The sequence below is a fragment of the Asterias rubens genome, chromosome 3 (assembly GCF_902459465.1).
Source record: "Asterias rubens chromosome 3, eAstRub1.3, whole genome shotgun sequence".
Lineage (NCBI taxonomy): Eukaryota > Metazoa > Echinodermata > Asteroidea > Forcipulatida > Asteriidae > Asterias > Asterias rubens.
Window position 1 is genome coordinate 8,821,709 of NC_047064.1, and position 27,182 is coordinate 8,848,890.

A 27,182-nucleotide genomic window follows, 5' to 3' on the forward strand; every position below is an offset into this window, starting at 1 on the left:
TATCTAACGGCTTTATCATTTACTCAGGACTCACTTACCCAAGACTCATTTTCTCGAGGATTTTATTATTAATGCCAAAGGATGTAGTTTTGTATGTAAAGAATTAAAAGCTACATTCACATCTGGTCAAAATACAACCATATGTCCTCGAACTCCACAGTAGAAAAACCATTTCAATAAAACCAGAGTATTAAAAGTGTAAAAAATGCCATGCGCTGAGCTGGATACGTGTCAAGTGGGTAATGCATTCCGCTTTTCTGCATTTGTTACAGACGATCTGGACGTGTCGGTGGATTTCTTTGAGTACTTCCTCGCCACGTATCCCCTTCTGAAAGAGGACCCCACATTATGGTGCGTCTCGGCATGGAATGATAACGGGAAAGAGAGCAGAATATCAAGAGATGCAGGTAATTTTTCTCCGCGAGGCCTAACCCGAGCGAGGGGAGAAGAAAGAAGAAAAAAAAGTAATATAAATTTTATAGCCCGGGGGATTTTGCATTGATCTGTGGCACATTTTTACAAACAAGTACTTCTATAATGTGACTCTGGGCAAATATGGGATGCGGAAAAAAGGTCATGCATTCAGCGTTTGTTGAAATGTCAGTGAGAAGACATTCTTTAGTTAGTATTTTGGGGAGATGCTGTGAGGAATCTCAGAATGAACTTTAGCGGACTGAATGCTTGGAATATGAAAGGGGTGAATTGTATTGTAGAAATTTAGTTACTGCTTTGGTAAAAATGTACAGCAATATGAATGGAATTTTTGTTTACACTTTTTCTGTTATTTTAGATTGAGTAGATAATTCATGAACTTTTGCAAAAGAGGATAAATAATTGAAAAAAATGTGTAAAACTTCTCTTAATAATTATAATGATAATATCAAAATATTTATAATGCGCCAAATTGCCATTGTGGCCTCAAAGCGCTAAATGCAACGGTAAAAAGGAATAACCAAATCACAACATTACAATACAGAAGGTTTCCCAATAATGCAATTTAAAAACAGCCAGTGAAAATGATATACTAGGGTTAAACCAGCCAGAATCAGAGTATGACAATATTTTGAAATTTTTGTTTAAGAACGAAACAGTTCCAAACAATGTAGAGACTTGAAACACTATGTGGTCTTACAAATAATCATTTTTTTGTAAAATAATTGTCTTTACTTGCATTTTTCTTTGTCTGCAGAGTTACTTTATCGAAGCGACTTCTTCCCAGGCTTAGGTTGGATGATGAGAAAAGAAATTTGGCAAGAATTAGAAAACAAGTGGCCAGATGGGTAGGTGAACTGACTATATGATGGAAACTATTTACAAATGTAGTGCAAACACGACGCTGTAGAAGTTCACAAACACAATGTTGTAAAGTATAATTCACAAACACATGTTGTGGAATATTCATATAAACATAATGCTGTTGAGTGTTCACAAACATAATGCCGAGGACTACTCAAAAACACATTTTCAGTATAGAATATTCACAAACACAATGTAGAATACGCACAAATAATGTTTCATGTAGAATATTCACAGTACACAATGCTGCGTAATATTCACAAACATAATAATGTGGAGTACTCACAAAGACAATGTTCAATGAAGAATGTTCACAGTCACAATGCTGTAGAATGTTAACAAACACAATGTTGTGGAGTAGTCACAAAACACAATTCTGTTGAATTTTCACAAACAACACTGTAGAATATTCACAAACAATGCTTTAGAATATTCACAAACACAATGCTGTAGAATGTTAACAAACACAATGTTGTAGAGTAGTCACAAAACACAATTCTGTAGAACATTCACAAAAAATGCTGTAGAATCTTCACAAACAAAATGTTTAGAATGTTAACACACACAATGTTATAGAGTAGTCACAAAACATAATTCTGTAGAATATTCACAAACAATGCTGTGGAATATTCACAAAACACAATGCTGTAGAATATTCACAACCACAATTCGGTAGAATATTCTAAAAACGCATTGCTGAAGAATATTCACAAATATAATGCTGTGGAATATTCACAAAACACATTGCTGTAGAATATTTATTCATGCAATGCTGTATAGAACTCACAAACTTGATGCTGTAGGATATTCACACACACACACAGTGCCGTAGATTATTCACAAGAACATTACTGTAGAATATTCACAAACGATGCATTAGCATACTCAAAAACACAACGCTTTGAGAATATTCACAAACTTTAGGCCGTACAATATCCATATAACTCATTGCTGAAGGATGTTTTCAAACAATGCTGTAGACTGTTCACCCATGGTTCACCATGCATGCACATACACGATGTTTAAGAGTGGTCTCAAATGCAATGCTGTAAATTATTCACCAAATTACTGTTAAGTTTTCACTGTGTGTGAGATGCGAATTCTGTGTCACTACGCCAACTCTTGATGGATTCACATTTTTACAAAGATGTGATTTTGCTGAACGTTACCCTTAAAGGCAGTGGACACTATTGGTAATTGTCAAAAACTAGCCTTCACAGTTGGTGTATCTCAACATATGCATAAAACAACAAACCTGTGAAAATTTTAGCTCAATCGGTCATCGGAGTTGGGAGAAAATGATGAGAGAAAAAACACCCTCGTTGGACGAATTTGTGTGCTTTCAGATAGGAATAAAAGACTTCTAGCTAGAAGTCTTTTAATATTTTGGTGAGAAACTACCTCTTTTTTAAAAACTACATTACTTCAGAGGGAGTTGTTTCCCACAATGTTTGATACTACCAACAGCTCTCCAATGCTCATTACCAAGTCAGTTTTTAAGTTAATTATTTGTTTTGAGTAATTACTAAACGTGTATCTTCCCTTTAAATACATGGACCCTTTGATAATGGGAATTATATTTCAGTGTTTCTGGTTTGTAGCAGGGACCTTTGTATACGGTTCTCCTCTAGGTTTCTAGCTACATTGATTAAAATTGCTTTCAGGCACGCTTGGTTTGATTATACCAGAAATATGTAATCTAAACCCCACATCTCCTGTGAGTGATTTTACTAGGACCCTTCCGTACTCTAGCAAAACACATTATGGTAACCCAACACCCAAGCTGTTGGGCTCTGATTATGTGAGTATGCATGATCAATGGTCATACCACCCTTGTCCTGATCCCATGTAAAGCATGATCTGGTTACTGGTGCAATCTTCAGTTCAACAGAATCAAACAAAACATGCTGTTGGATTTATTCTACTTTCAATTTATTATATATTTCTGGTAATGAAAAGCAGGATGCCTCATAAGTGAGTGTAATTACTGTAGCTCGCAAGCCTGAGGAAACTTGTAAACAATGGTTTGCCATGTGAACCATAAACACCCTTCTGTTCCACACAAGACCTATGGCTCAATGTCCAATCGGAGGAATTACAATGTACATTGTAAAGTATCTTGCTCAAGGATAAAATTTTCACAACCTGGTTTCGAACCCACACTCTGCTGATCAGAAACACTAGAGCTTGAGTTCTTTGATCTTATCCGAGAAGCCATCAAACGCTATTTGTATAGGGTGGCATCCACTTACCTGTGTTGCCGCTTCACATAGATTAGGGTGTATTCCTTGGTTATACTGCAGTTTAACCCTTTAAAGACAGTAGCAGCCACAAGCAGCTTGTATCAAAATGCCAATAGCTGCCGCAAGCGGCCACAAGGTTTGACCTATTTCCATTCACATTAAGAGGTCAAAGAAGAGGTCATGTCTGGATATAAAATTGTCCAATAAAGCATGTTAATATAGTGTCCTAATTCTTAACACAGAACTAAATTGTCTATTTCATGTTATATCTGTAACATTTTTACTGACAAAATTTGATCAAAGAAATTAACTATTAGGCAATACATTTGTATGTGGGCGTTTAGTGATGATTATCCAGAAATTAATGTCTGTAAAAATGGTTAAGGTTGAATGGCTTCTGACTGGCGCCCAAGAATAAAGTTATTGACATCATTAGATCGCCAAAATTATGGCTAGTTAGCTCAGTGGGTAGCACACCCGAGGTCACAGGTTCAAATTCTGTTCTCCTAAATTTTTCTCTGTTCACCCCAAAAAGGAATTTAAATTTACCCAGCCAGTTTCCCTTGTAGTACTTGAGGTATATAATCAGCGAGCTTTGGGATTGTAATTTGGATAATGACCGATGCTGTCATTTTGTCTTTGAAGGTTTTGGGACGATTGGATGAGAGATCCAGCTCAGCGTCAGGAGAGGGCCTGCATCCGTCCAGAAATATCTAGAACTGATACCTTTGGAAAAGTTGGTGTCAGTAGGTAAGTGGGACAGGGTGACCTCAGCGCATCTGTAGTGTTTCGTGTTATACAAGAGGGAGCCATTGATTTCGTACACAATACAGAACACGCCTTTGAACAATGCGTGTAAACTTTGGTGGTTACTCTCTTTTGTGCATGTTTGTATACAATTGACACCCAAAAATGACACCCAGGATAGGCACATGCGAGTACGCTGCGCATATTGCAAGGTGTCTATAATTGCTTCTCAAATGGGTACCTGCGAGGGTATGGATTGTTGACGTGGATGAATTATTAGCAACCTGTACGCCCAATTGGGTGCTGGTGCTGCATTCTCCTAAGGTGAAAGTTACGGAGAATGGACGATAAAGTGTAGATTCGTGAATAGAATGTACGAGTCAGTGAGCACATTGTATTCACAAATCTACACTTTAGAGTCTATTCTCTGGCTTAAACTATTTCCCCCATTGGTTATATATAACAGTTTCAATGAATTGGGTTTTTCAATAGTAACAACACAAGTAAGTCTATCTAATTTTGTATACCTTTACAAACGACGGTTGGTCACATTGTATAAATATTTAACAACACATAGAGGCATTCTTTAGTGCTTGCAACATTTTCGAGTGCAACGTCAGTTTGCTCAGCTAACAATAAATTGTGTTAATAAAGTGATATTTCTAAACTGGAAAAAGTTTTTGTAAATTGAAAGATAACATATATTCAGCTAGCTAATGTTTTGTTGCACTTCATCGTATCGTTCAGTTTTGAAAGACAGTATTTTTCAAGTTGAACTCTTGTAATGAAAATACACTCAACTGTAGAATATGTTACGAATCTACACTTGAGTGTAGATTCGTAAAGAATCTACAGTTAAGAATCTAACAATAGACTGACATCACAGAAATAATTTAAGATAGTTTTAGGAATACTGAAGGCCCAATGAACTTGTACAGTATTAGTGTAAGACACATTGATACCATGTTTAAAAGCGCCTCATAAATGTTCATCAGTAAACATTTTGTTATTTATTTTGTCTTTGGTGCAGGGGCCAGTTTTTCGAGCAGCATTTGAAGTACATCAAACTCAACCAAAAATCAGTAGCTTTTACACAACTGGATCTCTCCTTGCTCAAAAAGGTTTGTTTCAAAAATGTAAAAGTTTGTTGTCACTAGTGCAGTTTCTTATTGACACTAGACATTTTTCTTCCATAACATTGTGTGGACTATTCAGTTGAATAAGGCATTGGTGAATCGGATTCGAATGATGTCTGGTACATTGACTTGCTTAGTTATATTTGAAGACCTCAGAATATACTGACAGTTTCTATGTCACATGTTTCAGGGTCAAACACAGTTGCATAAGAGACGGCCAATACCCACACACTGTATTCTGAATGAATGTGTATGACATAATGGTTGCAGGCTTTTCTTTCCCATCTGGAGGTTGTCATACAAAAGCTTGCCTGAACAAAATAACATAGCAACTGTCTCTAGTAATGTGAATTTTAAGCAGCAAATGTTCTAAGCTCTGACCATTTCCTGAGACATTTAAGTTGGGAAGGTAGTGCATTCTGCTCTACCAGCCAGGCTCCTAGTGGATGATACCCATGCCTACATCCGTACAGACTGTAAAGGGGGTTACCCTGTTTCAACCCCAGAAGCCAGGTGGGAACTTGCCCCTGGTGGCAGTTGATATGGGTGGATTGCCCAAATCAGTGTAGCCCTCTCCTTGAAGTTATCGGGCGGCCTTGTGATGTTAGATTATCACTCATTTAAAAAATAAAGGGGGTGTTTTTTCTTTTGTTTTTCAAAACTATTTTTTCCTTAGCACAGGTGTCTTGATAGGAATAAAAAACTAAGTGTCAAATTTTTCTTGTGTCCTTGCAGGATAATTATGACCCAGTCTTCAAGAAGGAAGTTTACGGAGCTCCAGAGGTGACGATATCGCAACTCCAGAAGCAGGACGCTCTTGGACATCCTACCGTTAGAATCACATACAACAGTAAAAATAGCTTCAAACTATTGACCAAACAATTGGGCATCATGACAGATCTAAAGGTAAGGTTATTATTATTATTATTAATCGTGGTGTATGCATCCTGTGTTGCCTCTTATTCAAATCTGTCTGACTTAAAGGCAGTGGACACTATTGGTAATTACTCAAAATAATTATTAGCATAAAACCTTTCTTGGTGACGAGTAATGGGGAGAGGTTGATGGTATAAAACGTTGTAAGAAACGGCTCCCTCTGAAGTGCCATTTGTGTGACAAGGGTTATTTTTCTTTCATATTATCTGGCAACTCCGATGACCGATTGAGCTCAAATTTTCACAGGTTTGTTATTTTACGCATATATTGAGATACACCAACTGTGAAGGCTAGGGTTTGACAATTACCAATAGTGTCCACCACTGCCTTTAAAACAGACTAGCACCTTGTAATATTTTACAAATATGATAACTATTAATAATTGAGTCTTATATAGTGCACATACTCCTAGAACTATGAGATTCATTCCACTATCGTCTCCATGAACCTCGTAGGTGATCATGTACAAAATCCTGTTCAATTTTTTTATTCAAGCTGCCAACCAAGCTGCCAAGATGGATGTCATGTTGTGGTTTACAGGTTTTAAAAGTTTCGCATTGCTTAAAAATTGGCGCGCCATGATGGTTACCGGTAGTTCATGGACTAGAATTTTTATTTGCGTGCCAATCAAGCAAATTTGGACATGCATATGGGATAATAGCAATAAAAGTAAAGAACAAAACACACCTAAAGTAAGTCTGCTGGCACCTTGTGTCCAGGAAGTTTTTTGTTGACGGCAGTTTATCACTGCTAATATTCACTTTTTTAGTTTAAAAGTTTTGCAGATGTCCTGCAAAATCTGTCTCCCGAAGATTCTGTCCCTCACATAGAAAATTAAGATGAGCTCTATGTGTCAGAAGAAGTTTTTACTCAGTTCGCCTTACTGGTGGACCGAATCTTTCGGGGGGGGGGGGGGGGGGGGGGTTGGACAACAGAATCTCCTGCCATACTGGCATCATTCAAATTGGTTCAGTCGTGCCAAACTTTAGGTCATCATGTACAGAATCCTATTCAACACTTTTTGACAATGATTCAAGCTGTCAAGCAGCTGCCAAGATGGATGCCATGTTGTATGCCATGTTGTATGCCATGTTGTAAATGTAGTTCACAGGTTTGTTGTTTCGCGATGGGATGAAAAATTTGACATTTTGTTCTTTATCTCTTTTGTCCTCACCATGTTACAGTCTGGTGTTCCACGAGCTGGTTACATGGGTGTAGTCAGCTTTATGTTTGACAACCATCGTGTTTATCTAGCGCCCCCAACGGGTTGGAATGGATATGATGTATCGTGGAGTTAACATTGGCTGATTATCTGCAGTTTGACACTTGACACTATCGGGCTCTTGGTGGCGCCATACAAGACAAAAAAAATGATTTGAGCATGCTGTTTACAACCCACTGCCATTGTGCATGGTAGCTTACGTATGTGAAAAGAGACTGCAGCAAGAAACTCAAAGGACATCTGTCAATTGGACAGTGTGTGAACACAGTTAAAAACAGGCATCGAATCGCTTTTAAAATACTAGAATACTGAAGTTGATTAACAGATGGGGTTAGTATGGATCTTCCCTGATGGAGCATAGATCCGGCAATCCCATGCTTTGGAACGTCAGCGGGAAATACTCCAAGGTTAACTTCGGCAGGATGTGAACCTGCCATGTCAGGCCCATAATCCCCTAAAACGACTGCCAAATCTGTTGAAGGTCCCGTAGTCTGATACCGGCATTCTGGAATTGGTGGAAATGGTGAATATGAAATGAACTCCCACCTTCTCATTTTCTGTTGAAGGTCAACGAGTAAGATTTCATGCAGGATGTACTTACATTCCTAAATGAAAATGCTTTGGAACTTTAGTTGGACAAACTCCAAAGTTAATCCTGAGCAGGATGTGAACCTGCAACATCTGGCACATTAGCCCTAAGACAATGAACAGCTAAATGCTCTTTGAAATCTGTTAAAGATCCCGCTCTGATACTGGTGTTCTGGGATGGGCAGAAAATGGGCAATAAGAACTGACTTCCGTCTTCTTATTTCTGGTTGAAGGTCAAAAAGTAAGATTTTCGTGCAGAATGAACTTACAGCTCCCAAGGCTTTCCTGATTGAGAACCGGGCCCAATTTCATGGCTCTGCTTACTGTAAGCACATAATCAGCATTTACAGAAGCAGGGGATTCTGTGTTTACAGCAAGTGTATTTCACGGGTTGGCGGCGAATTTTGGCTTCTGCATGTGTGTACTCTACATTACTAGGCATTCTAGATGCTTACAAGGCTAGCGCTGAAATTTGGCATTTGCCGGGCAAGCAGAGAATGTTGAGCAAATTCGCAGAAGTAGGCGGTAAGCAGAGCCATGATATTGGGCCCTGATTCCAATCAGGGTAACCCAACCAGGGTAACAGTTATATCCAGATGGGGATAGTTTGTTTGACATTTACCTATAAAATATGAGACTTTATTCAAGAGTTATTTTAAATCAAACAAAAAACCCAACCCCAAAGACCCACCTTAATTGTTTAAACCCCCGCCTTTTTAGGTAATAAAAATTTTTAAAAAACTTTGAAAGTGTGGCAAGTAGTAGAAGGAACAAGACATAAGTGGCCCTGATGAAGAAAATTGATATAGGCGTGGAACATGTGCCTTTTATTTTTAAACAGTATTTAAAATTCAGATTTGCTATTAAAATGATATGCTAAAATGTTAATATGGCAATTAAATCTAAGTAAACAATAATATAAAATATTAGCATGAGGGCACCATTGAATATTTGTAAATGTTTTTTAATCACATTAATCGAAAGATGTCCACCACAAGATAATGTCTTGAATATTCCAAAATGCAGCATTCTTTGTGTAATGTTGAAAAACCTGCACCATAGAAAAATCTATTTGGTAATTACAATTGCATTTTTTACAACCAAAAGATATTCCTTGACATTCAGTTTAAAGATGCTATGTCAGATCTTTTGCCGATTTGACCCAAACATTTTGATTTAAATTCAATAGGTATTTTGATGGGGGTCGAGAAAGTTACAAGCTTTCATTTGAGCCATTGCTCGAAAAAGTCGGCCAATTATTAGTAGAAGTGAAATAAAGTGCTCAAAATTAGTTTTTGTCGGGATCCCGACAATATATCACGTGACCAATTCTTATGTGTTTTATAAGAAACGTTTTAAACTTTTGTCATGGTTCCTGACCATTAAAAGTAAAAATTTAACTTTTTTTTAGCTAGAGCGGGTGATACTCTTTGAAATACCATTCACTCAAAAAATTCTATTTTTTAATGTTTGGGGCCAAAAACCTGACATAGCATCTTTAAAGCGTATAGTTTTTATCTGAAAGGAATGAAGAGATTTTAAGTAGTTGAAACTTTTAAGCAACTTCAGCTTCAGTGCACACTTGGGCCCAGTTTCATTGAGATACTTAATTAAAGAATATTGCTTGACAAGTTTTGGCATAGCAAAAGTTATCTGGAAAACGGTCACAGATAGTACATGTGGAAAAATATTTTTGGTGGTGACATTATTCCAGTAAGGTCAAACGTGTTGTGCTCAAAATTGGACTCAGACCCTGATTTCATAAAACATGAACTGCAAGTTAAACATTTTGCATTGAAATTTTCTATACTTGGCTAAAATTAGCAAGGAATCAGCAGAAATTGTTTGCATTGCGTGGTATATTTGCTGTTAAATTGCTTCTGCAATAACCTTGTTAAGCCGGCAAGAAGACAGTCCAAGTGTGCATGTCTTTGATGTTGCTGGTCTAGGCTTAAATGTTTTGGGTTCAGCAAAAACGAAACTCAAGAAATTGTTTCTTTCAAGTTCTTTTCTCCACTAGCCTTGCCCATGAAATACATGGTGCTGATTGTGGTGAATCATACGCACTTGGGCGTCTGCCTAGTGCACAACTGAACGTAATTGGCATATTTTATGGAGAAGGCTAATTCTGCTGTCCTTCAACTTACGTATCAATAAATGTTCAGGATTCTTCGGGAGAGTAATTGTTTAGTTGATTGGAAGGTTGGCATGGAAATATACATTAATACCAAAAAGTAAATATTTTGTAATAAATGTAGAGATAATAATATAAAATTTTCAAGTGGACACTGGTATATTGAAACAAGAGTTATCTTTACCGATATTGATGTAATGTAACAAAACAAAACAAAATTATTAGAGCTGGGTTGTCTTTTTGATTTGTAAAGTAACATTTGTAAATTAAACACAAAGAAATGTTTAACAACACAACTTTTTTGGAGAATGAAGAAGGGGAAGGAGCTGGTAAGTTTTTTTAAAGAAAGGTCTTGTTATGTTTTAGTTAATTTCTTTCTTTTCCTTAAATAATTATTTGGCTGAATGGATATTGGTTTACCAAATGGGTGTCTTACAATTTGTTTGTTTTAAAAAGGAAAATAAATTGTATACCTGTATTATTAATTTTTTTATGAAATAGCAATGATGCTTTGTGTCTCGAATATTAATTTGCAATAAATGTGTTCTGAGTTACAGAATGGTTCAGATGACTGAGGAAAAAGGTGGGCCAGGGGGAGGGGTTGCATGTGAGAGGGTATTGAACAATTTCGAAATTGATGTAAAATGCTGAAGTGATGAGAAATACTTGATTCAGAGACACTATTTGTTTCATCATCTTCACCATCATTTGTGGCTGAGCGGTTAAGAATACCGTACTCATCAAACTCTGGTTTTTCTGATCAGCAGAATGTGGGTTTGAATCCTAGTTGTGGCACTTGTGTCCTTAAGCAAGATACTTTAACATAATTGCTTCTCTCCTCCCAGGAGTATAAATGGGTACCAGAGAGAGCGATGGACTGCCATCCTTCCCAGGGGGAATGGATTTCCAGTTGTTTAATGCTAATGAAACCGGATATTGACACTGACATGATCAGCCATATTGGTTTGGGACAGACTTGACCTAGTTTTAAAGCGTTTTATTTTAATTTTAGAGAAAGCACATTGGGTTTGGGGCAGGGGGCGGTGGTCATGGCCAGGTTGTTGACAAATTGTCTGAAATTTCCAAACTAAAAAACAATCGTTCAGCTACAACATTTCCACTATGTTTTTGTTAGACAACAACAAACAACCAAAATCAACCTTTTATCAACTCGATCTCAATTAGTTTCTGATAACCCATGCGAAATGAGGCACTGAAGTACCCAGTAATCGGCGAACTTTGTGATGCCGAACTTTGGGAGTAGGAGCCCAACTGGTGGACGGTGGTACCGTACTGCATAACACAAGCAGGACGTTACTCGATATCACTTTCTACGCCGCTCGATAGCGCTGTGTTCCCATCCCAATACCCGTGTGACTGGTGGGGATTTGTTTCGTCTTTTGATGCTACAAATGTAATAAAAATGAGGTTTTTCTTGCCATTGTTGCTGTTGGTGCTGCTGCAGTCTGGTAAGTTCTTTGTTTCTGAAAATGTTTTTGGAACACATCTTGTTATGTTAAGCTTGCGTGTGGGGCTTGGCTAGCTGGGAGAAAAAACTAAACAATCAGAAAATGTAGGCCCAAAGCACGGCGCTATTATCTGTTTCAAACTACTTCGGCTGATATTTACAAGTATTTACAAATTGTTCACAAATTTTATCCCTTTATTTAGCTTGAAAGATTTATAATTTTTCTTCTACAATAAAAATGAACTTTTAAAAGAGTGCGTTTCTTCGAATAAATGTAGAACGTTCGTTCCACTGTTCTAATAAGACAGGAGTGAGACAATACTTCCTTGCTCTATCTATCTGTGTTGAAGTCAAAAAAAAATTTGTATTGCATCTACATAGGTTCTACACCCATGGCCTAACCCAAGCAACTTTGTGTTTTATAATGAAACACTAACTATATGTAAGCCCAATTAGGAAGTATAAATTTTGGAATTACTATGCAAAATACTTTTTTTAAGCGATAACATCACAGAAAGGGGTAAACTTGTATAATACATGCAAACAGCTACACGTAGTTAATGGGGGTAACAAAGTACATTGCAATGGACACAAAGTTCGGAAAGTTCAGTGAAACGATTTATGTAGCAGGTGTATTGAATCAAAGGTACAAGCGATTGACTGACTACATAAATACAATTGTTTTTTACCTGTCTTGCAGATTGCACTTCAGTAACAAATTGGGATAAATAAGAAAACACAATGTTATTGAAGACTCACTGTCTATTGTTGTTACTGTTGTTGTTGACTTTTGTTTTAGTTTTGTTTTTGTTTGTTTGGGGTTCGTTTTACTTGATCTTGTTCTTGTTGCTGTTGCTGCTGCTGTTTGTTGTTTGTTGTTTGTTGTTGTTGTCGTTGTCATCATCAACGTTGTTGTTATTATTTCTTGGTTCTTGATTTGTTTTAGGTTTTTTTTTTCTCAATGTCATCATCATCATCCTCCACTGTCAATGTTGGAAGGTCTTGCAAAGCATATTCCATTAATTATCAACAAACTTGAAAAAGCGCCATTGTTGATAACCATAAATATCAAAAAGGAACTTAATAACAATTAAAAGCATCTCTAAGGAAAGCTTAACTTTTTAAATTGGAACGAAATGAAACAAAGCTTTCCTCAACTCCCACAAAAAGTTTGCTTGCAACTCAAAAGTGTTCAAGTTTTATGTAGGTTTAACTGATCAAGGACCAAAGAACCCCAAAATATTGTTTTCATTTTCCTAAGGGGGGGGGGGGGGTGTCTCACATTTGTTTTGTTTTTGTTACCTTCCTCTTTGTCGTTTGTTTGTGTGCTTTCATCTCTATCATTATGATTGCCTTTGGGACACCAGTACACCTGTTTGTGTTTGTCGTGTTGTCATTAGTTACCCTTTGGAAAAGAAATAATTTGCTCAGCTAATTCTATTTGCTTCAAAATTGTGTCATTTTGTGTTGAAATGTCGTGTCCAAGCAGTTCACAGCACCTAGTTTAAACTCTGGTGTTTCTGATCAGCACGGTGTGGGTTTGAATCCCCAGCCGTGACACTTGTGTCCTTAAGCAAGACACTTGTGTCCTTAAGCAAGACACTTGTGTCCTTAAGCAAGACACTTAACCATTGCTTAGTCCTTCGAATGGGATGGTAAGCTGTTGGTCTCATGTGTTGTGTAACGCTTGAAAAGAACCCAGTGCACTTATCAAAAAGAGAAGGGGTTCGCCGGGCGTTCCTGGCTTTGGCTGCTAAATGCGTTGGAGCACCTTGCAGCACCCTTATAAGGTGCTAGATACTTGGGTCTCAGAATTCATCACTTCAATAGCCTATCTTTCTGAAAAGTTTGTATATACTTGAATACCTTGTTAGGTAGATATGTGTGCTATATAAGACTTAGATGTTATTATTATTATTATTAAAGCGTTTGTCATTCATTCTTTTTGTAGTGTTGGCTCAGAGATGTCCTCATGGATGGCTGATGCACGGAGACTCCTGCATCATCCTCAAGATGGACTCCAAGAGTTTCTTTGAAGCTCAGAAGGATTGTCAGTCTTACGATCAAGACACTGACTTAGTTGTCATGACAGATGACTCTCTCAATGTGAGGAGCCTTCTTATTGTTTTTATTTAGAAAGAGCACATTCAGTCAAACAACTTATTGTTTATGGACAAAGTCTCGCCCATACACCCTCTCTTTGCTGAGATGCACAGAACATAAAGCCATTCTAACAGCTTAAAGACACTGAAAACTATTGGTAACAAATGTCAAAGACCAGTCTTCTCACGTAGTGTATTCCAACATATGCATAAAATAACAAACCTGTGAAAATTTGCCCTCAATTGGTTGTCGAAGTTGCAAGATAATAATGAAAAGAAAAAAAAAAACCTTGTCAAGCAAAGTTGTGTTCTTTTAGTTGCTTGTTTTCGAGACCTCAAAATCTAATTCTGATGTCTTGAAATCAAATTCGTGGAAATTTACCTCTTCCTGGAAAACTATGTTACTACAGAAGGAGCCGTTTCTCACAATTTTTTATACTTTCAACAGCTCCCCATTACTGGTTACCAAGTAAGTTTTTATGCTAATAATTATTTTGAGTAATTACCAATAGTGTCCAGTGCTTTTTTAAGTTTCAACCAGAAAGCACTTCCCACCAATTTTGATTGCCTCAACCAAAATAAGCCTGATATGAACGTGCACAACATGCCAAACAAAGCAAACTATTTTAACTGAAATATTATACACATAATGAATGTTTATGAGTGCAATGGTGCGAATATGTTCATGAGTTGAAAGATGGAATGTTCTATTCAACGAGGCGGAGCCGAGTTGAATGGAACATTCCAGCTTTCAACGAATGAACATATTCGCACCATTGCACGAATGAAAAACATTCATTATTTGTTTTATATAACATCCAAGTAGAACTTTGTAATTTTGATTGAAAGATACAACTTTCAAAACAAACAATTTCAACTGTAGAAGCCGAATGCTAGTAATTTTACTATGCCTTCTTGCAGAACACCTGCTGCGTTACCAAAGACACACGCACGCAGTGATGTTTTTACTCAGCTTTTTCGTTCCATCCGAAAAGTATCATTGCACGCTGCCAGCGTGCCAGCATGCAATGGTACTTTTCGGATGGAACGAAAAAGCACGGTGAGTGACTCGGCGTGCAATGGTACTTTTATTTGCTATCACGTGACGGACAATCCTCCAATCAAATGGCAAGGATCTGCTTGGGTGTTATATAAAACCATTTATGATGAGTTTTAACAGTTTGGTTGAATGGTTTTTGATTTATTTAGCACAAGAGGCTGTTAATCTGAATGTAGCACAGGTTCAAATCCATACTTCTATTCAATTTTTCTCTGTTTAAAAATTTCTCAGTCAATTTCCCTTGTAGTATATTACTTGAACCTAAAAGAATGAAAAGGTGTTATTCCATTTAAACCATTTAAAACATTGTGAGAAACGACTCCCTCTGAAGTAAAGAAGTTTTCGAGAAAGAAGTAAACTTCCACGACTTTGAGCCCTCAGATTTAGAACCTGAGGTCTCGAAATCAAGCATCAGAAAGCACACAGCTGCATGTGACAAGGGTGTTTTTTCTTTCATTATTATCTCACAACTTTGATGACCGATTGAGCTGAAAATTTCACAGGTTTGTTATTTTATGCATATGTTGAGATACAGCAAGTGAGAAGACTGGTCTTTGACAATTACCTATAATATCCAGTGTCTTTAAAGCCATTGGACACTATCGGTAAACAGTATTGCCCAAGTCCCACACTTCGTGTATCACAACATATATATAACATAACGATCCTGTGAAAGTTTAGGCTCAATCGGTCATCGGAGTCGGGAGAAAATAACGGGAAAACCCACCCTTGGTTTCCGCACGTTTCACCATGTCATGACATGTGTTTAAAATAAATCCGTTATTCTCGCTATCGAGAATTGATATTGTTTTAATGTTTTCTCAAAAAGTAAAGCATTTCATTGAATAATATTTCTAGAGAAGTCTTTCACCATTACCTTCTGTAAACCCTGTAAATTATTTGTAAATCTGTGAACTTTTATTTATTTTTCTGTACCGAAAGTGTCCAATGGCTTTAACTGTTTAAATATCCTTTTGTTTTTGTCTTTAAATTTTTGTTGGATATTGCTTTCTTGATACAGGACTTCATAAAGAAGCAGATCAAGAACACTGGAGTGGATTTTTACATTGGGCTGCATGACCTCAGCACAGAAAGTAAATTCACTTGGGTCAATGGAGAAGAACTTAAACCTCAAAATAGGTGAGTTGACTTTTAAATATCTTTAGTAAATTATCCCTTTTAAAAAACTTACTTGGAAACAAGCAATGAAGAGCTGTAAATAGTACTGAGAAACAGTTCTGAAAGCACACAACTTGTGCAACAATGGTATTTTTTCTCATTCTCTTGCAACTTCGACGAGCAGTTGTGTTCAAATGTTCATAGGTTTGTTAATTTATGCTCATGTTGAGATATACACCAAGTGAGAGGACGGGTTTTTTGACAATTAGTTTTTACTATAATGTGTTTTCATATTACAGTCCAAATTGGTTACCAGGTGAACCCAACAATTCTGGTAATGAAGACTGTGTGGAGATAATGTACAATGGAAAATGGAATGATGTACCATGCTCCTTCACACAGAACTTTATTTGCCAAAGACCAAATGGTAAGCACAAGTTTTTACTCATTAATAGAATTAATAATTAGGGTTCCAGTCCCTTAAACACTCACCTCTCCCTAGATCCACAGCTAATTGCTTAGCTGATTATAAGGATACCAGCCAAAATATTTGATACACCAGCAGTGACTGGTATCCTGCTGATTTGGCTTAACAGAAAATTGTAAGCAAGATTGTTATCTGCTTGAACAGCTCCATGAAATCAGGCCCTGGGCCTAGTTTCAACAAACTTGACCCAGTTAAATGTAAGTTTGCTTAGCACTTGAACAATTTTGTTAGCAGATACAGTTGACCAGCCATCCTTTAAGTTCAATCAATCCTTCAATCAATCAATCAGAGAGAATATATATAGCGCCAAAATCAACCAAAGTTGTTCAAAGGCACTCAAGACAGTTGGATGATGTTAATGTTGATACACTTGTTGGAATAGAAAACATTTGAGGAGTTTCTTGAAAATGTGAAGAGTGTTAGCATCCTTGATGTGGTTAGGGAGAGTGTTCCATTCCTTTTGTCCAAAACAGGAGAGTAAGCGATCTGCAAAAGTTAACATTGTTACCCTGGTGCCCATCTATTTTCTGCATAAGCAAAGAACTTTTTTTAAGGAGTATTTTTTGCTTCACAGCTTTATGAAATTGGACCCTGTTATTACACTTCCTACCAATTTTTACTTCATTGCATAAAAAACAAGGTGTACAGTTACAGGCCTACATATTATGTCACTAGCTAGACAGCGCCCTCTTTGATAAAAAAGAAGGCAATTTCTCAGGGGTTTTCATGGTAGACTGCTGTCTTAAAGACATGCACTGGTCATGATACAGGCCCTATGATTGCAGTGGATAAACTTGCAGTGACGTCAACTTTTTATTTCTGCGTTATGATTGGCTGCTCCGAAGTGACTGTCAGCTACATACACCAGCAGTTAATTGTAGTTTTGATCGTCTGCTGCTGCCTGCGCATAATGTTTGTATGTAATCATGTGCATTTGGTGAATGAGGGTCTAAGGTACATTTGGCAGCTAGGATACCGTCAGGTGCTCATGGCTGGTATCTGGCGTAATTCACGTGCCTTGGTGTATGGCGTCAGGGGTGCGTTCCACTTGCGCAAACGTTTGCGCACATTTGCCAATAAGTTTGAGTGAAGCGGGCTGCGCACCATTAATCAGCTGACATCATGATGTTCAAAATAGCTGGACTAATTAAAATACAGTAAAAACCAGCGTTACAGAAGAAATGATGATCGCGGTGTCGCCATCTTCGTTACAGAGCACCCCATTGACATCATGAAGTGGGCAACCAACCATTCAAACGATAAAAAATCCTTTGCACCAACGGCAGTATGTTTGCGCAAGTGGAACGCACCGTTCAGACTATCTCAATGGAGGCTTTCGTCATGATCAAAACTTAATACTGGGGAAGTTTTTCCTATGTATTTCTGAGATGATATTTCATTTTAAGTGACTAGATGGATCCCCCTCCCGACAACCCCCCCCCCCTCCACTCCCTCCTCCATGCTCTGGAGCATGGAAAAATCACCATTATCTGTAAAAACTCACAAAAGAAATTGTTATATTCTAGCATACACTAGCAATATAGTTCATTTAGTAGATGTTAATTTTTGTGTGTTATTTTCGCATCAGGATAAAGAATATAATTTTGTTTTCCTATGTGTGTATTAAGCACTGTGTACTCAAGCTTTGTGAAAAATAAATGCAGGCAAATCACTTGGGTGGGATTCGAACCCATGACCTTTGCATAGTTTGTTTTCAAACTTCTCTTTGGAACTCCAGATATACCCTTGGATTGTGATGAAGACAACGGATGGGTCGTTGGTCTTGACTCTTGCTACAAATTCTACGACTCAACCAAAACGTGGGAGGATGCTAGACAGTACTGTCGGGACCGGGATTCTGACTTGATGGTGATTGGTTCGGCAGATGAGCAGAGTGTTGTCACATCCCAAGCCATTTCTAAGAAGTGGAAAACGTTCTGGATCGGATTAACGGATAAGGTTTGATGTGTTCATTTACAAAATTTTTTTTAATTTTTATATATTTTTTATTTTGTTATGATTTTGTTATGAGACATCACAAGGCCAGATAGACAATTCAAGGTGAAGGCTACACTTAGAGGCAATAAATAAATAATTGTCGGCATAAAAAATTACTTGGTACCAAGCAATGGAGGGTTTTAGTATAAAACATTGGGATAGTATAAAACATTGGGATAGTATAAAACATTGGGATAGTATAAAACATTGTGAGAAATGGCTCCCTCTGAAGTAACGTAGTTTTCGAAAAAGAAGTTATTTTCCACTAAAATATTTGAATTTGATTTCGAGACCTTAATGGTCCCGAAATCAAAACTTCGTGTGACAAGGGTGTTTTTTCATTCATTATTATCCTGCAACTTCAACGACCAATTGAGTTCAAATTTTCACAGGTTTGTTATTTTGTGCATATGTTGAGATACACCAAGTGAGAAGACTGGTCTTTGACAATTACCAAAGGTGCCCAGTGTCTTTAACTGATTTTGGCTATCAACCAAAATCAATTGCCACCTTGGGCTGAAATAGAGTTACCCCTTCACAGTCCATTTACGTGGCATCCATCTCTTCATGATTATACTTATTGTTAATTCTTTCAACTGTATGTTTAATTGTGATAGTCAACATGAAAAAATAAATGTGCATTCAATTGAATTGAATTGGATATAGGCATCCATATCATCCACTTAGGAGCCTGGTTGTGAAGAGCAAAATGTAATACCATCCCAAAGCTACTATGGACCGTTCCGGCTTTCCACTAAGCTCCGCCCACTGCGCACGTGAGCAAGACACATGTACAAGCACTCCCAATGACATTCTGCATGATTCTGCCGCGCATGCCAAATATACGCGCACGCATAACCGAGTTTCCGACCACAATCATTGCTGTGATTGGTCAAATGGGTGAACGCGCACAGTTTGATTGACAGACCGGATCGGTCCATTGATTAAGTGCCAGGGCCCAATTTCATTGAGCTGCTAAGCACACAAATTCGCTTAGCATGAAATTTCTTCCTTGATAAAACTAGGATTACCAACCAAATTTCCATTTGTTGCATATTGCTATGTTGGAATGTTGGTTTAGTGTATAATATGTTGGTTTGTTTGTATTTATTGCTTTGACAGAAGACCTACAAAGGGAAATATCAATGGGTTGACGGATCCAGTGTTGGGACATTGAAGAACTGGGCAGTAAACCAACCAAATAATAAGTAGGTTAATTGTCTCACAATTCTTGCATATTTTTTTCTAACTATGATCATCAATATAGAAACAAGTTTGTTCTACACTAATGCATGATGAAGCACTGTATACTCTGTGACTATATTTCGAAAACCCTGTGTTTTCTCAACCCTAAGTTCAGAAAAAAACCTTTTGATTTACGCACTATAGAGTTTGGATTAGGGTAAGGAAAACACACATAGGTGTGTCGGAACAGGGGTATCAGAACATAGCTGTGTAACCATGGGTGTCAGAACATGTCTATATCTATGCTTCTGGTCCACTTCTGGATGTAAAAGCTGAGGTGAAGACCAGGTGTGTGTGAACAAGTTGGAAAGTTGTGCTTAGTGAATAAGTGCAAGTAAAAACAATACTAGTTGGAACTAATGGGTATAGATGTGTGACTTGTAGACTGTCACTGATGGAGCGGTGATGTGCTCGAACGTAGGTGTGTAGCCATACACTTGGTGGAATTCAAACCCACAACCTTATAAACACTCTAGAGCAGTTGTGCTAATTAGACTTATAATACCAACAACGAGACAGACCTACAGACCTACCAAGTCTCACGCATGAGCCGTGAGACTCACGCATTTGGGCTCTGTCTCACGCTCACACGCACAGCAACCATTTTCTCACGCATTGGGGCCAGACCGGGAAAAAAAATTAAAATTAATGTTAAATGCGCTCCACTAGCGTAGACACAACAGGCAGAAGAAGTGAGCGGAGGATTTTGGCAACATTTTAGTTGATTTATTTTATATTTTGTGGGGAAATAATCTGACACAATCATACCTCCACATAACCATCAACATCACCTGTGTACCTCAAACTGGGCGGCGATTTTGAAAGGCCTTCTAAAACTGGCATTTTTTATTTCTGGTGGGGGGGGGGTGGTGAGCTTTGAAAAACCTCATGCATAGCTGGCCTCTGGACTTGGCATCTCTGGATAAATGTGTACAAAAATAATGAGTGCTTTTGGGCAACCTTCAGGTGTATAAGCACATTATGAGCTGAGAATTATTACGATTATTATCAGTATTGTTATTAACCACTACTCCTCCTAGTGCCTGCTCAACAAGAGGCCACATTCTTACACACAGGACTACAGCTTTACTTCCAATCAGAAGGGCAAAGCAATAATGGTTAAGTGGTGTTGCTTAAGAACACAAATGTCAATAATAATGATGAAAACTTATCAAGCACCAGAGTCCGCCTAAAAGACACTCGAGGCGCTTCACAGAGAAACAATTTAAAAAGCAAAGGCCAAAAACAATAAAACTAAGTAATTAATCATTAACGAACCTAAGAAATTCAATATAAAAACACACTAAAAAGTCTAAAAATTAATCATCCCAAAAACCTTACAATAGGGCCTATTGAGTAAACTTAAACTTAAACCAAACAGTAACCAAAACCTGGAAGGCAGTACGATCATTTAAGAAACAAGTGGGTCTTCAAACGGTGTGGGTCTTCAAGTGGGTCGTCAAGACCGAAACTCGAACCCACACTGTGCTGATCAGAGCTTGAGTTCAGTGCTCTTAGAACTGCTCGGCCACGACAACGAAATGCTGTACTTTGCTCGGCAGATGGTCCTGTGGAGCTTTTCGTCCTACTGCAAAACATCCGATTCATAATTTTGTTTATCTCATTATTTTTATTTCTTAGGTATTTTGACAAGGGCGGTGATTGTGTTGAGATTTTGGACAAACCTCTTGATGGGAAATGGACAACTGCTGCATGCACAGACAAAAGACGATTCACATGCGAGAAGCCTACAGGTAAAACTATTCATATCATATGTCCTTGGTTTGTCCCTTTGTGTGAATGCACGATGGTGTCAATTAGTTTTGATTTGCATTCATAAATACCCAAGACAGTTTCGCTTATCCTATTGGTTAATAGCTCGCCATGTGGGGGTGTTTAAACAGCTGATAAAGACACAGCTAGAGCTGTTTAAGATCGGCTGGCTTTACGCGTTTGGCGCGCAAGCTAATGTACGCCAATTTTACTTACGCGGAGCGCAACTCAAAGCTATTAGTAATGGCGCGTAATCTATCGGTACGCACATGTTTTTGGCCCCAAACATTAAAAAATTGATTTTTTTGAGTGAATGGTATTTCAAAGAGTATCACCTGCTCTAACGAAAAAAACTTTTACTTTTAATGGTCAGGAACCATGACAAAAATTTTAAACATTTCTTATAAAAGACATAAGAATTGGTCACGTGATTTATTGTCAGGATCCCGACAAAAACTAATTTTGAGCACTTTATTTCACTGCTACTAATAATTGGCGGACTTTGTCGAGCAATGGCTCAAATGAAAGCTTGTAACTTTCTCGACCCCCATCAAAATACCTATTGAATTTTAAATTTAAATTTTGGGTCAAATCGACCAAAAATCTGACATAGCATCTTTAAAACCGAGCAATTTTTGTTTCTCCTCTACAACTTGTGTACCCATCAGGAACATGTGCCCCAGGCTGGCGGATCCATGGAGGATACTGTTACCAAATCAATACCATTTCTCCAATGACGTGGCCTGCTTCTAAATCAACCTGTGAAGCTTATGGTGGATTCCTAGTCAGCGTAACCAGGTTGGTGCATTTTATAATAACAAAAAAAAATTCTCTCCAGAAGATGATCAGAGCATACTGATCAAAACGTTGAGTTGAAACCAATGATTACAATACATGACAATACAATAATCTTTATTAGATCCCCAAAGAATTCAAATGCCCGCACACAGTAAAAATATTGACACATAACATCAAAAAACAGACAATGGCTTTATACAGTTACAAGAAAATCACTAAAAAGTGATAAGAAAAATACTGGAGATAAATTTATAATTAACGTTTGTGAGATTGTGGTGTGTTATTATTGCACGTGGGATAAAGGAGGATGGGTTCTTTTCAGAACCACCCCAACTCACTAAGAGATAGTCATTACATGGTGTTACCGCAAACCTTTCCATATAAAATACTTCTGCGCTTTACTTTTGTCCAAACAATTTTGAAGAATAAAGATGATGTATATGGGTGTTTGTTGTCTTTGATGTAACTATACAAAAGCTTTCCCAATACAATGTGACAGCAACTGTCTCAGTCTGAGGAGTTTAATTCAAATTCGTCAATTTTTCTTTGTTCCACCCAAATGTGTAAATAAATTTACTCAGTTAGTCTCTTACCCCATATTACCCCATCACTTAGGGAACTTCATTGGCTACCAATTAGAGAACGAATCCATTTTAAGATTGCTCTGTTTTTAAATGCTTTAACAAAACTACACCTCATTATATTACCACTTTACTGTCACATTACACTCCTCCACGATTTCTTCGGTCCACACTTGACATCACTCGCTTGAATGTTCCCCAAGCAAACAAAATTCTAGGTCAGAAGGCTTTCAGTGTGGCTGGGCCCATGATTTGGAACAATCTCCCAACTGCCATTAGGGAATCTAATACTCTATCTGCTTTTTCGTAAAGTCCTTAAGACTCACCTTTTTTCAAGTTAATTTCTTTCTAGTGCGCTATGATCTTGATGGAATAGCGCCTTATAAATTTTAATTGTTATGTTATGTTATGTTTGGGTTTGTACAATTGAAATTTGAAAAAAAACGTTGCATCTCCTTTAGATGATCCCTCTGCTGCTGCTTTGCAGGTTGTATTGTACACTTGGTTGTGATCCCTAGCTACACAGCAGTTACTGGTTAAATGGCTTCTGACTGGCACCCCAGAATAAAGCTATAGACAAAAGAGGGAGACCGCCAACATAGGGCTAGATAGCTCAGTTGGTAAAGACATACGCCATCACAGTAATCTAGAGGTCACAGGTTCCAAGTCCAGCTCTAGTAATTTTTTCCTTGTTGAACAAAAAAAAAATATTTTTTGAGAAACGCAAGTCAGCATAGCAGACAAAAATTAAATCTAACACACAAGTGAAGTTAATTTACTCTATTCAAAAGTTTTTTTTAGATAGGAATGGCTGATAAGATCACAGTGCAATTCAAGAACATAGTATTTATATGTAGAGCTATGATTGTGCAACTTGTAACTAGTGGTGTTAACATTGAGATAAACTGCGGTTTTGATTGTCTTGTTTAACCCAGTGATATTATCAAAAACAGGTCTTGTTGGGACACAACATTATCTGTGAACTTTGAGCAACAAATGTACAGGTATATATACATTCACTGGTGTCGACTTTGGTTCAGATAAAGCGTGTCAACAATAAGCAAACTGTGTAGCCCATCAAGTCTACCAATTGTATTGGAAAATATAATGTCCAACACGTTTACAAAGTTCTCTTGAACTGTATATATTGCATCATTTTTTGCTTTGGGGCAAATACACTGATAGCTTCTTCAATACTTTCAATCTACCAAAGTATGGGTTTGAATCCCATAGAGTGTCACGGCCGAGTGGTTAAGAGCATCAAATTCAAGTTCTGGTGCTAATTCACCGGAGTGTGGGTTCGAATCCCGGTCATGACACTTGTGTCCTTGAGCAAGATACTTTACTATAATTGCTTCTCTTCACCCAGGGGTATAAATGGGTACCTGCGAGGGTAGAGGTTGATATTGTGAATGAAAAGCTTTCGGAGCGCCACGGCAGCTCGGGGCTGTATACTCCCTAATGGGAGCTGAGAAAGATTAAAGGGATGTTTATTGGCCTAATGACCAGGGGACTAATGTAAAGCGCATTGATACGGTTTGTTGTGAAATGCGCTATATAAGAATTTGTTATCAATATAAATATAAAAAATAAAATAAAATCCCGGTCATGACACTTGATACCTTACTATAATTGCTTCTCTTCACCCAGGGGTATAAATGGATACCTGCGAGGGTAGAGGTTGATAATGTCAATGAAAAAGCCTTTGGAGCGATATAAACTGTTGCCCAGGTTGTATACTTCCAAGGGAGCTGAGAAACATTTTTTTTTTTAAGCTGAGAAACATTAAAAGGGATGTTATTGGCCCTATGACCAGCGCACTAGTGTAAAGCGCATTGATACGGTTATTGTGAAATGCGCTATATAAGACTTGTTATTATTATTATTATTATTATTATTATTATTATTGTTATTATTTAAGAGGATCTTATTTAGCCTGCACTTGCAAGTGCTACTGGATGGTCCCCCACCATTTCTGAGTACTGATGACAGTGCATGGTTTTGTACACAAAGACATTAAAAAAACTGCTGTTTTAATTAAGTTAATGAAGTGTCTTTCTCAATGATTTACACAATTTCCCTGACAGGACAGCTTCACAAAACGATGATGAAAATACTTAAGGAATATTTGAAACTGAATAGAAAGTAAATACTAAAATTCTACTGATGTTACCTCTTTGATACAAACGGTGAAGTTTAATTAACTCAACTATTGTCTGCACCGTTTTTAGGCTCTAGTGTCTGTTTGGTTGCAAATGAAAATTTCTCTTACTTTTCTTATGAGTAATATTTCAATAAACTCAACGGAATTGAAAGATATTTGTATTTATCAGTTTAAAGGATTTGGGTTCTTTTTGTAATACAAAACACAATATCCACAGATTTACATTCAACTTACACTGTTTAAAGATAATGATAGTAGAAAGCTTCCCTGAAAATGTTACGTGCTGAGGTGCTGTAGTTTTTGAGAAATGAGTAAAACAATGTCATGAAAGTACGTTTTTACATGCTGAAATAATTTTCGTCTCATGATCACTGAGACTGAATTTTTTTTATAACATTGTTTAAACTCATTTCTCAACAAAAACTACAGCACCTCAGCAAGAAATATTTTCAGGGAAGCTTACTACTATCATTCTCTTCAAACTGTGTAAGTTTAGTGTAAATCTCAAGACTAAATTGATGATTGTGACAGACGTAGAACTCATCATCGTTTTCGAAGGGATGGGCCAAGATAGATCAAACCTTTAAAAAGTAAATGGACTTCTATTTTCTCTCTTATCATTTTTGTTCATTCAGTGAAGATGAGAACTCCTTCATCACCTCCCAGTTTGAGATGTTGATCGCTGTGGGAATAGATAGTCTATGGATGGGGGCATCAGGTAGGTCCATGATAAGGTGGTACAATAAATCATTTTAGCCTTTGTATTTAATTGCCTTTGAGTTATGTTGCTGTATGTAATACTTTGACTATGTTACACATTAGCCTTTCATTGTTTTGATAAATACATGGATCTAAATCGCCTACTGGCATCTTTCATAACGGAATGTATTCCTCCACATGTATATTGTTTTACTCATTTCTCAAAAACTACAGCACCTCAGCAACTATTATTTTAAGGTACACTTTCTACTACATGCACCACTATCTTTAAACGGTGTAAGTTTAATGTAATCTATGGACATTGTGTTTTTTGTCCTACAAAAAGTACCCAAATCCTTTGAAATAAATTCTAAACATTGTGATGTTGTTTTTCTTATACAGACTATACATCTGATGGTGTCTTTGAGTGGTCCGAGGGATCCTCTATATCATTCAATAAATGGCATCCAACGGAACCTAAAAATACCCTCAATCCTGACTGTGGGAACTACAATACAGGTTAGAACTAGAATCAATGAGAAAATATAATATTAAATAGACATGGGTTGCATTTGTGCACAAATGCCGAGTGGTTTCACCAATAATTTTGTTACAAAGTTACTCAACTCAATATGAAAATCTTTTGTTACAAAATTACTCAACTCGTTATGAAAATCGTTTGTATTCCAAGTAACTATGAAGTTTATGGTCTATGTATTCAAAAGAGTTTGGATTATACCATGTTTATATGGCAATTTTTGACTTAAAGGCACTGTACACCTTTGGCATTTGTCAAAGACCAGTGTTCTCACTTGGTCTATCCCATCGTAAGCATTAAATAACAAGCCTGTGAAAATTTGGGCTTAATTGGTCATCGAAGTTGCGAAAAAATGATGAAAGGAAAAAACACCCTTGTTGGACAAAGTGTTGTGCTTTCAGACTTCTAGCTAAATGTCTTTTAATATTTTAGTGAGAAACTACCTCTTTCTCAAAAACTACGCTTATTCAGAGGAGTCCTTTCTCACAATGTTTTATACTATCAACAGCTCTCCAATGCTTGTTTACCAAGTCAGTTTTTAAGTTAATATTTGTTCTGAACTAAATGTGTACCTTCCCTTAAAAGGTGCAAAAAATGACCCCCCTCAAAAAAAAAGATACTATTTTTTGTGATGAGGCATCAGGTTTAACTTGCCTCTAGCTACCAAGCACACTCAGTGGTCTATATCTGCTTTAGAATGACGAAGGCTGTGTGTTGGAATCCCACCCTAGTAAAATGCCTGTATATTTGTTCACAGGACTTGGGAATATACTGATTAAACAGTGCTTGTATAGGAAGTGGACACTATTGGTAATTACTCAAAATAATTATTGGCATAAAACCATTCT

The 27,182-nt window shown here is 37.3% G+C and overlaps 2 protein-coding genes across 2 annotated transcripts in view; both read left to right on the forward strand.

Annotated features, from left to right (window-relative positions):
• LOC117288177 (alpha-1,3-mannosyl-glycoprotein 2-beta-N-acetylglucosaminyltransferase-like) overlaps positions 1-8,949 on the forward strand; it is a 48,875-nt gene extending 39,926 nt beyond the window's left edge. The window contains exons 7-12 of the mRNA XM_033768911.1: positions 273-407; positions 1,190-1,280; positions 4,185-4,289; positions 5,317-5,407; positions 6,158-6,328; positions 7,543-8,949. Of these exons, the coding sequence (XP_033624802.1) occupies positions 273-407; positions 1,190-1,280; positions 4,185-4,289; positions 5,317-5,407; positions 6,158-6,328; positions 7,543-7,656 (707 nt within the window). The 3' untranslated portion in view covers positions 7,657-8,949. The remainder of the gene's footprint in view (positions 1-272; positions 408-1,189; positions 1,281-4,184; positions 4,290-5,316; positions 5,408-6,157; positions 6,329-7,542) is intronic.
• Positions 8,950-11,304: 2,355 nt separating this feature from the next.
• The window catches only part of LOC117288044 (macrophage mannose receptor 1-like), a 70,937-nt gene continuing 55,059 nt past the window's right edge, over positions 11,305-27,182 (forward strand). The window contains exons 1-10 of the mRNA XM_033768726.1: positions 11,305-11,771; positions 13,722-13,876; positions 15,954-16,072; positions 16,351-16,478; positions 18,277-18,497; positions 19,659-19,744; positions 21,423-21,535; positions 22,223-22,352; positions 25,733-25,815; positions 26,199-26,315. Coding sequence (XP_033624617.1) covers positions 11,726-11,771; positions 13,722-13,876; positions 15,954-16,072; positions 16,351-16,478; positions 18,277-18,497; positions 19,659-19,744; positions 21,423-21,535; positions 22,223-22,352; positions 25,733-25,815; positions 26,199-26,315 — 1,198 coding nt within the window. The 5' untranslated portion in view covers positions 11,305-11,725. The remainder of the gene's footprint in view (positions 11,772-13,721; positions 13,877-15,953; positions 16,073-16,350; positions 16,479-18,276; positions 18,498-19,658; positions 19,745-21,422; positions 21,536-22,222; positions 22,353-25,732; positions 25,816-26,198; positions 26,316-27,182) is intronic.